This window comes from Chelonoidis abingdonii, chromosome 3, assembly GCF_003597395.2.
Source record: "Chelonoidis abingdonii isolate Lonesome George chromosome 3, CheloAbing_2.0, whole genome shotgun sequence".
Classification (NCBI taxonomy): Eukaryota; Metazoa; Chordata; order Testudines; family Testudinidae; genus Chelonoidis; species Chelonoidis abingdonii.
The window spans coordinates 213,724,158-213,734,088 of record NC_133771.1 but is presented as its reverse complement, the minus strand read 5'-3'; the positions used below and the strand labels follow the sequence as shown (position 1 = coordinate 213,734,088).

The 9,931-nt window shown below is 50.0% G+C and overlaps 1 protein-coding gene across 2 annotated transcripts; it reads left to right on the top strand.

Moving 5' to 3' along the window:
- Positions 1-243: 243 nt before the first annotated feature.
- On the top strand, positions 244-9,591 carry NKX2-2 (NK2 homeobox 2). 2 transcript variants are annotated; one of them, XM_032790819.2, is made up of 3 exons: positions 244-993; positions 2,187-2,495; positions 9,005-9,591. In XM_032790819.2, exons 1-3 carry the CDS (start codon positions 735-737, stop codon positions 9,118-9,120), a joined length of 684 nt encoding a protein of 227 aa, XP_032646710.1. In that variant the 5' UTR covers positions 244-734; the 3' UTR covers positions 9,121-9,591. The 2 variants fall into 2 exon arrangements, with proteins under 2 accessions (XP_032646710.1, XP_032646706.1); XM_032790815.2 differs by lacking the exon at positions 9,005-9,591 and having other exon boundaries at positions 2,187-3,372.
- The last annotated feature ends 340 nt before the right edge of the window (positions 9,592-9,931 follow it).

Here is a 9,931-nt window from a genome sequence, read left to right as displayed (position 1 = left end):
GGAGAGTGACAATGAATGCAAACCATTTTTTTTCCGAAGCAATTTGTTTAAAACGTACTTTCAAGTGTGTGGAATATCAGGCTCCTTGGAGCTCCTTTGTATGTAAATACCCCGTAGAAAGGCCCTCCCTAGCTTTGTAATTAATTGACACGTTATACTACTCATCATGTGCTACAGAACCAATGGTGGAGACTCCAATCTCCCCCAAACCCCGCAATTTCACATCGGCAAACACTGTCTTCATCCACTTGACTCCTAGCACCCGCCCACACGTGGCCAACCTTCGGCGTTTTTAATGTATTTTTTTCCCCCTCCTCTCTGCAGGTTCATATGTGGAGACCGACCTTATATGGACTGCTCTCTCCAGCAATGGCTTGTTTTTCCCAAGCAGCAGGCAGCGGATCCGTGTGTTTAAACGAGACCCTGAAGTAAAACGCACTTTGGCATTTTTCCTGGAGTTACAAACTATTTCAGAAGCCAGTTGCCACTGGTGCTCCGTGATTTTTTTCCCCTCCGCAACAGAGCAAGGCTGTAAATATCTATCTATATCGCAGCTGATTTTTCCTCGCTCCCCCCTCACCAGCCTTCGTGATTTTTTAAATTCTCCCCCCCCCCACATACACACACCCTCCCCTCTTTCTGGGGTGTGTGCGGTTTGTGGGGTGTGTGTGTTTTGTGCAACAGCGGATTGACAAACTGGTGCTTCAACTTTCCTGCATAAATTTGGTCAGAATATGTCTTTGACCAACACAAAGACGGGGTTTTCTGTAAAGGACATCCTAGACCTCCCTGACACCAATGATGAAGAGGGATCCCTCGTTGAAGGAGCGGATGAAGAGAACGAGGGGTCGGAGCCACCCAAGAAATCCGGAGTTCTGGGGCAAAACCCACTGGAGGGGGTTCAAACTCTGCCTCTGAAAAACCCTTTCTATGATACCAGTGACAATCCCTACACGCGATGGCTGGCCAGCACGGAAAGCATCCAGTATTCCTGTGAGTAGCGAAACTTACACTGATTCCATGCTGCCTGCATTGTCTTGTGGTTGATCCCTTCAGCGCCGCAGCCTCTAACATGTCTTCGTAAATAATAATCATAATCAACCCCCCTGTCTGGTATGTCTTCCTCAGAGCTATTACCGGAGGCATTTACACTGCGTTGTTGCTCTACGGAGTCAAACTAGCCGCAGGGGGAGATTCGTTTGGTTTTGATTCGATTGGTATCAAAATCAGGTTTGGAGAGCCTCTTATTTCCTGAAGGGGGGATTTTATTTTTATGAGGTTTTTTTTTGTTTTTGTTTTTGTTTTAGAATGGGAGAGAAAGAAGCCAACCCAGCCTAGGGAAAGAAAAGCAAAAGTAACAAGCAGGAACCGAGTTTGCTAAATCAAACAGAGCGAGCCTTGTGTGGCAATCTTGGATCACTTCGGTGTAGACAGTTCAGAAATGTCTCAATGGCCGGGCGGCTGTGGTGATCAATGAAGGGACTGTTAAATTATCCTTTAAAAATCAATCCACGTATCCCCCCTCCCCGCACACACACACACACAGAGCAAATCGCTTGAGGTCCAAAGTCCAATAGATGTAAAAGAGGCGCAACATTAGGTGAGGAATATGTGATCCGGATCGATGTGGCTCTGTTGTAAAGTGTATACAGACCGACGGATGAATAGATCTGTGGACATGCAACTGAATGTCTACGTGTATCTCAAAGTGTGTAATTATAAATGTGAGTGTGTATGTGCGTATAGATCCGTAGATATATTTATATTCACAATCTATATCATATAAAACACGCATCTCCCTGTATTCATGTATGTTGATAGCTTTGCATATACACACGTATGTCGCAGGTGGCCATATCACTGGGAACATACGTGGGAATAGTGTGTTGTATGTAGCAGCTTACTTTTCCTCCAGTGTTTGCTGCTATGGTGGATTGTAGGAGGTAACTGCCTATTCCTCTCGGGGTTCATTTTTTCAGGGGAAAGCCGCGCTCGCTCAGCCCAAGCGGGGTTTGGGAGTAGCTGGTGCCCCCCGGCAGATTGCCTCCCCACGGTAGGGGGGGATTTCGCTGTGTTTCCCGGCTGAAGCAGGGGAGGGTAGAAAGCAGAGCCGCAGGTACCCCCAGGCGGGGACCCCCCCCCCAGGGCATCACCCTTCTGACATGCTCTTGATGGCCTTTCTGCAGTGCACGGGCTGGCCTCTGGCAACTCCCAGCAGGACTCCTCCAGCAAATCCCCCGACCCCTCGGCCGACGAGTCCCCGGACAACGACAAGGAACCGTCCAGCGCCGGCGACTCCGGCAAGAAGCGGAAGCGGAGGGTGCTCTTCTCCAAGGCGCAGACCTACGAGCTGGAGAGGCGGTTCCGACAGCAGCGGTACCTGTCGGCCCCCGAGCGGGAGCACCTGGCCAGCCTCATCCGCCTCACGCCCACCCAGGTGAAGATCTGGTTCCAGAACCACCGCTACAAGATGAAGCGGGCCCGGGCTGAGAAAGGTATGGAAGTGACGCCTCTCCCCTCCCCACGCCGGGTAGCGGTGCCCGTCTTAGTCAGGGACGGCAAACCCTGCCACACGCTGAAAGCTCAGGACTTAGCCGCCGCCACTTTCCAGGCTGGGATCCCCTTCTCCGCCTATAGCGCCCAATCGCTTCAGCATATGCAATATAACGCCCCGTACAGCTCCGCCAGCAACCCCCAGTACCCTACAGCGCATCATTTGGTGCAGGCCCAACAATGGACTTGGTGAACATTGCCGAGAAAAGAGACTGCGGCTCCAAAATCAAACCTCGGGGGGGGATATGAATATTAATTATTATTATTAATGATGATGCATTTTCCCCCTCCTATTTTTCCTCCTTTTGGGGGGTTCAATTTGTTTCTTTTTTGAGGGGGGGGTATTTTTTGTGCGCCATGTTTACAGAAATTTTTGCGCCATGCAGTGGTCCTATCTACCTACAACTAAAAATAAAATTAACACTAGGAATAAGACTACATCAGTATGCTTTTGTGATTGCGTAAGGTACTGTTGTGTGCTGTACAGCCGTTGTCAGTCGTATATAAAACAAGCGGAGGACGCTTTAAAAATAGAGAATTTGCTTTCCCTTTTTTATATGAAACTTTACCTATTTATGGCCATGTATAAATTCTGACAACTATTAGCGATATCTATTTTTTTGTAAATATTTGTGGTTATTGTTGCCATGCCTAACATTCAGGGCGGTGTATTTTATTTTATTTTATTCTTTTGGTTGGGTGCAAATCTTTCCCCCAATATTAAACAAGCAAACAAAATGTAGAAGGAAAAGAAATGTTGCGATCATCTCCACAGAAATCTCCAGCTAATCCTTGTGTATAAACCCGGGGGGGGGGGCGCTGCGGGGAGGTTTTCGATTTTTTGATAGGAATTTTAATAAAAATGCTCTGTTTAAAAAAACCAACCCAACAACCGAAGACCGTTTTTGTTTGACTTTGTGGCTAACGCGGGATCACCGCAACCCCCTCACTTTAAAGCGACATAGATCGGACTGGGTCGTTGGGGGTGGGGGGAAGAGAAGCCTAGCCTGATGATATGATCAATGAGATCTTCTCTGGGTGCCAGTAGGTTTAGGGGGAACGATGGACTCTTTATTCGGAAATCCATGCTAGGCCTGCTGCAGATTCCCAGCCAACAGCTCCCCGCTTAGAACTTTTAGGAGAACTTTCACTCACCCTCCCCAAACTTTCTGCAGACAATCAGGAATCTTCTGCGTTCTGCCTCATTGTGTCTACTTGAGAGACAAAGGCGCCGGAGTGACTTTGTGGAAATGAAAAAATAAGCGCCACCACTCACTTAAATGTGAGAGTGCCCCTTCAGCGGAGAAGCTTTTTTGTCCAGTATCGTCTCAATGGCTTGCCTTTGCTCGGGGGTTGATCTAAGCGGGGTGAGTTCGAAGTCCTCCTTTAGCCAGCAGTGGGAGAGAAGCGGGGGGGGGGGGTATCGGCTGGGGGATGAGTTCATACCCTCTTTCTGCTCCTGCGGACAGATAGCGCTTTGGGGCACACGGGGATCTCCCTGAAAGCGGTCGGATTTGGATTGTAAAGTTTGCCCTAAAACCTGTTTTAACCAAACGGAATTTGTCATCTCTGTCCTGGCGACTGGCTCCCTGGAGAGCCCCTTCTGCGTGTGATAACACGTGTGGGGAATTTGTGGGGTGCCGACACGTATGGGGAGTTCTCCAGATTGGGCAGGGAAGTTTGTCTAAACCGCGTTTTATAGCAAAACTTCCTCTGACAATTTAAATGATCAGGTTAGAATATGCGTTTAAAAGACGCACAGATCCAGATAGAAAGCGAGTGTATGTGTTATGCGCGTGTGTGTATATAGGTGCACAATTTTTGCCTCTCTCTGTCCTCCCTCTCCCTTACATACGCACACACGTTTTTTAGGCTCACACCTATTCGCATATGCTCGGAGCTGACCCGAAATGAACTGGGGAGAGGCTGCTTTCCAGCCAGGCTGGTTTAACTCTTCCCGATTTGAATGCTGGCCCGTTTCTGCAAGTGTCTCTCTTGCTGTAAGCTGCACAAGAGCAGGGACCGCGGGGGCTGTGAACACGGGAAGCAAACGGAACCGTAAGCACTGAATTACCAGCCGAGCTCTTATTGAATTAAATCTGCTAGTCAACATCTCGCGCAAACATGATTATCTGTAACAAAATCGGCGGCGATCCGTAGCTCGGAGGGGACAGCGCTGCCGAGGGGGGGTCCTTCTAGCCATGCGTGGATCAGCTTCAGGACCGGCGCCCCAGCCATGACTGCAATTTCTTGCAATGGTGTTTTACAAACTAAGGCGCAAAGTGGGCAGCAGCTAAAGCTCTTCCCTGGTTTAGTCGCTTCCCAGAGCTGGAGGGGGGTGTTTTGGGTTTTGCTTCAGGTGGAACCTTATTCCTCACGACTCCCCCCCACGCACACACAAAAGCCAAGAAATGAGTCCGAGTTTCCCCAAAGCCGAGGGCAAAGCAGCCCCTTGGCCGCCAAACAGCAAGGCCCGGCTCTGCCGGGGCAGGCCTAGCCTTGAAGGCGATAGTTACTCGCAAAGCTCCCCCCGGTCTCAGCTGAACGGACGGACCTAGCGCGTTGCGACAGATCTAAATACATTTAGTGGCAGCGTTTGCTTGCAAACAGGGCGTCTGGTTTTTATTTTTTTTTAAACCATCCCTAGAGCCAGGCGGGGCCGAGCTCCCCGTGAAGTGTAAATAGATGGAGGTGGTGTGTGAATAAGGGAACCCATGTTACAGAGATGGACACTCCCCCCACCTTCTAACTCCCCCAGCCGCGCAGAGCGGTGGGAGGGAAACAATCACTCTCTGCTTGGACCCTATTAAGTCCATCAAGCCAGTTGTGTGGCCCTAACCACCCCCCCGCCCCCGCGGCCTTATATTTCACACGCCGCAGGGGCAGTTTTGTGCAGTCTATCTTTGCACAATATACAGTAGCCACCACAAAACAGCACAATGGGGGAGGCTGGCAGCGGAGGATGTTAGAGGCGTACATATTAAGGAGGTCAGAGAGAAAGAGATAACACAGGGGGGACGGGGTAGGGGGAAAAAGCGAGCTAGGCGGGGGCTTTCCAGCCCCCTCCCCCTGATCTTCTCTTTATTGCCATTCAATTCGTTTATCAGGAGCAGTGCATCCCCGAGTCAGAGTGAAGTATCCTTGGGTTTTGTTCTGGCTGTCACTCGGGGCCATTGTCACCCGTGTTGTACATGCTGTATTCCATATGGCCAGCTGGGCTGACCCTCACAAAACCCAAATTGTGTCCTGCTTTCAAAACCCGCATTGTTGTCTGTGAAAGGAGGACGAATTAAAAATTCGTGCTATATCTATTCTGGGGGAGAGAGAGAGGGAGGGGAGGGGGGAAGAACACCCCCCCCCCTCTTCTTTGAAGGATAACAGGGCCTCCTTTTCTCCAGCCCCACTGACAAGTTTGTCTCTCATTTCACAGGAAATTAAATTCCTGCATCTGCACGGGGCCTAAACAAATCTCTCCCATAAAATGAAATCAAATGGCAGGCGATGCACCCCGATCAGGAATTGTAGTTCCGCTGCCTTCGGGTGGCTTAGCTGGTTTTTTCTCCTCTGCAGAGAGAACAAGGTTTCATTCACAAAGGGGTGTAATGTTATGCAGGCTTCTTCTCACTGCGCAACCGGAGAACGCTGCGGACTGACCATTTTTTGTTCTCTTCCAGAGAACTGTCCCTTTCTTGTGATAGTGCTGCCTTGTTCCAGGCAGGCAATTTTGAGAAGTCGCCCTCCCGGGCCTTTCTCTGGCTGGGGCGAGGGGTGCTTGCGGTTAACAGTCTCCACCAGGGCCAGACCTGCTGGCCGTCCTTTACCTGAACTTCTCGGCATCTTCCCACGCGCGAACAATGTCCTACCCATCCATCGCGCCGCACAGCAGCTTGAGATAGGAGAGAAATAATGAAGCGCCCAAGGAGCTAAACCCAAACGGGAGGGGAGCAAACAGCTGAACGGGCTAACTTTGTGTTTGTTTGTTTTTAAAGAACACAACAAAAATAAAATAAAATAAAGGATTTTCGGCTAACACACTAAATTAATACACGGATCAGCCTCTTTATCTCTGCACTTCCTAGGTTGGTTTGCGTGATGCTGGGAAGGGGGAGTGGGTGGATTTCCTACGCAATGGAGGGTTGTTGGGGTGTTTTGGGGGTGTTGTGTGGCATAAACTGCAGTTCTTTGGAAATAAATCAACACGAAGAAATGTGAATGGGCCGCTTCCAAAGGCGCCTGTGCGGGCCAGACAGATATTTTACCCTTCCACTGTCAGGCGAGGTGGGGCGCACATGACACCTCGGGTGGGTGATCTGTAAAAGCAGAGTCATGTCTGCCGCAGGAGCGGAAGGGCGATCGATCCTGCGGGATGCGTCGTGGCGTTCCCCAACCACAACCCAATCGACGGAAATGATCGTTAAGCCTGAGCTTGAGGGTTAATTTCCCTCCTTTCGCTAGTCTCTTAGTGTCCCTCCCTCCCGCGTCTACAGAGCAACTATCCAGGAGAATCAGATAACCTGGTAATGAGGTGGAAACCCCTCTAAGCCAGGGGAAGAGCTGGCTCTCATTACCTATTGACTGTTGGGCTTAGCCGGGACCTGGCGTGGGTTGTTCGGGCCTTTTCAAGAGGGCCGGGCAATGAAAAGCTAAGCCAATATTTACCAAGCCTAAGACCAATTCTCAGCTGTCGTTACGAAGGGGCCGTGTGTGGGTGTGGGTGTGGGTGTGTTTACACACACGGCCCCCGTTCTACCACCGGCCGCTCCCCACAGGCCGCGCCGCGGCACATTCCTGGAGTGGCGGTGTGTATTAGATAGTGTAGCGTGCGCTATTTCCGGAAATATGCACTTCTGCCTTCATAAGAGTGACACGCTCCCCGTGCGCTGGAGCATCGCCCCTTATCCCAGCATCTGCAAATAAACCCCGCGATCTCCCCGCCACGCACGCGGGCCGCTGCTATCTGGCAAAGGAAACAATCTAGTTTTTATTGCTCCCCCCCCCACCCCTTGAAGACTTCGATTTTTAGGCACTGTTATTACTGAAGCATCAGCGCAAACGATCGGGAGCGGGGGTCCCCTAGGGAAGGAGGGGAATGAACCATCCAGCCCTGAATCGCATTGTAATGGCACCGGTTAACCACAAGGGGTCATCAAAGTTCTTCCTTTCTTGTCACTGGGTTCCCCCCCACCCCAGCTCTGAACTGTCCTGATGATAAATGGTTTTACTGCCCATTGAACATCATCTCCAGTTCCGAGAGGTGGGTGGTTGTTTTGTTTTATTTTAACAACCTTAAAAAAAAAATCTCACAGCCAAAAAAATAGTGGAGAGAGAGAAGTTAAAAGGCATCAGCCTGATCTTCTGAAGCCACTTCCTCTCTAAACTGCGTTCAAAACCAAAATCAACCCCACCTCCCAGCAAAGGAAAACTCCAGCTTTTTCCATTTGCTGTATTCCCTCCCCCTCTTTTAAAAAAAACCGCAGCTTGTTAATGGAAGAATCTGACCAACTGTGTGAGTTTATAAACAAAATCTGATCTCGTGCCGTTTTTCAAGTGTGACTCTAGTTTCAGTTGGCTGAGTAGCAGCTAGATTTTAAAACCAGACACACAGCCACTGTGTCTATGGATCGGACTGTATTCCTCCATGTGCAATGTGTGTGTGCCAACTGTATGTTCATTTTATATATAAATATTAGAGGTCTACATAAAAACACAATCCTCGGTAGATTTATTTTTCTTGTATTTTGTCTCATTCGCATTCTCTCTCTGTGTATATATATGTACATACAACACACACATTTGTGGTTGTGTGTGTACATACCTCTAGTCTGCATATATGGCTGGCTGGCTTGCACACGTGTAGCACACACGAATATGAGAGGCCTTTATCCATATGCTCGTTTCTGATTGATACTAAATGGTACCAGAAGAAAGTGACTGGTGGAAAAGTGCATCATGCAATATACTTAGGGACCTCTGGGCATGTAAACACGATCGCTTTAAAATTGCAGCTGACCTGCTAGGGGATGCGGGGCAGACAGAGGGGCTGGGGGGAGCTCCAGCCCACAAACAGGTAGGCTGCAGTGAAGGGAAAGAAGACACAGGGTGAAACTGAGGCAAGCAAAGATTGCTGAGGTCAGCAAAGAACAGAGCGGGATGCTCGGGAGAAAACTCTTTAACTTGAAACCACATTCTGGGCCTGGAAAGCCAAGAGTGATCCCACCTGGCTGGGTTTTGTTTGCCACCATAAACCCCCTCTCACTTTGAGATCAGAGCTCATGCAGCCACTAGAAAATGGCAGGGTCGGTGGGGCACTGGGCAATTTGCCAGCCCGCAGGGCCCATGAAATACAGTATTCTTTAGATGCAACTCTGTTGTTATGGAGGCCCCACATGCTTGCCCGGCTCTGTATCTCTGAGTGGCCCTGGAAAATGGCCAGCCTCTGTTTTATTTACAGATTGTCCCTTGTGTCCAACTCCAAACACAACACAAAATGGGTGGAAGACAACCGGTTCCCTGATCTACTATTATGAAGTCATCTTTAGTCAGCAGCCTCCAAAAGGAAAGCAGTAACCTACTGGTAACATTGCAGCTGGAAGCTATAAGGCAAGATATGAATTCTTCCTTCTAAGGAAGCCAGCGCTAGGACAACTCATTTTGTGTTTGGAAAAAAAAGTTCAAGTTCCTGTTCATTAGGTGACGCATCACTTGAGTTTCAACTTCTAGCACAAAGCGAACGGTGAGAACCTTTGATTAAAACTCGATTAACACACAGAAACCACGCTGGGTTGACAGGTGATTTGCTCTGTCTCCGAGAGCCTGTCCCACCGAAACAGCCCGTTCATTGCGACGATCTCCGAGCCAGGGGGCTTGTTTTGTCCCTTGCCCCCCACCCCTGGTTACGGAGAAGGCCGGATTTGACTCCAAATTCGGACGCCTCCCGTGTTAGCGCTGTGTGTGAAAGTCGAGCATTGGAGAGTGGGGAGGCGATGCCGCGACTGGCCGCGTGGTGGCGCAATTGGATAAGGAATGAGCAGCAGCTCTTCCCCCAGAACTTTCCGGGTATGGTACAGGGCGCCCTTTGCGATGGCTGAGCACATGGCTGTTCCCTCATGTCTTCTAGCTCCAGGCCCTAGCAAAACTGCCACTGTGTCTGGTATTTTCTCCCCCCACACACACACCCCTTTTCAAATACCACCATCCCAGCTGCTCTGTGCTGCTGCATGGCGCTGGTCTGCACAGGATCGCCCAGCTCAGCTGAGAGCCGCAGCAGCAAAGAGCCTTTCCAGCTGCTGGCCTGGTCAGGTGAGCTGCTCCTGTCCCCAGTTAATGGAGAGGGCAGGGCAGCAGGAGCAGGGAGGAAAGACCTGGGGGGTTACCAGTA